Source organism: Nestor notabilis, unplaced genomic scaffold, assembly GCF_000696875.1.
Source record: "Nestor notabilis isolate BGI_N333 unplaced genomic scaffold, ASM69687v1 scaffold24143, whole genome shotgun sequence".
NCBI classification, from domain to species: Eukaryota; Metazoa; Chordata; class Aves; order Psittaciformes; family Psittacidae; genus Nestor; species Nestor notabilis.
The window spans coordinates 946-1,466 of NW_009922696.1; the positions used below are offsets into that span (position 1 = coordinate 946).

Sequence of the window (521 nt, forward strand, 5' to 3'; positions counted from 1 at the left end):
AGCGCGGTGTCCCGTCTGGGGGGGTCTCCCCACTGTCCCCGGTGGTTTCAGGGCCACGCCACCTCCTTCTTCGGCCCGACACTGGAGAGATATTCCTCCTTCCAAGTGAACAGCAGCGACGAGATCCGCCAGATCCAGAGCCTGGAGAACGGTGTCCTCTTCCTGACCAAAACCAACCTGAAGTACATGTCCCGGGGAGGCCTCATCATTTTTGACTACCTGTAAGTGCCTTCTCCAGCTGCCCCTGTGCTGGGGGAGATGGTCCCAGCCCTGTGTGGAGCGTGGAGCTGTGAGGAGTGTCCTTTCCCCTCCGTGCAGCATGGACGAGTCCGAGGACATGCACAGCCTGCTGCTGACAGACAGCAGCACGCTGCTCGTCGCCGGGCTGCAGAACCATGTCCTTGAGATAGACCTCAACACCGTCCAGGAGACGCAGAAGGTACTGGGGGCTGCTCCCTGCCGTGGGGAGGGGCTTTGTGCTGCGGCTCGGGCCTCCTCCGCCCCCCTCTTGTGCCCCCCCC

The 521-nt window shown here is 63.0% G+C and overlaps 1 protein-coding gene across 1 annotated transcript in view; it reads left to right on the plus strand.

Annotated features, from left to right (window-relative positions):
• PAN2 (PAN2 poly(A) specific ribonuclease subunit) overlaps nucleotides 1-521 on the plus strand; it is a gene marked incomplete at its 3' end in the record, with an annotated part of 8,614 nt that overhangs the window by 907 nt on the left and 7,186 nt on the right. Inside the window, exons 2-3 of the mRNA XM_010011762.1 lie at nucleotides 52-221; nucleotides 319-439. Coding sequence (XP_010010064.1) covers nucleotides 52-221; nucleotides 319-439 — 291 coding nt within the window. The remainder of the gene's footprint in view (nucleotides 1-51; nucleotides 222-318; nucleotides 440-521) is intronic.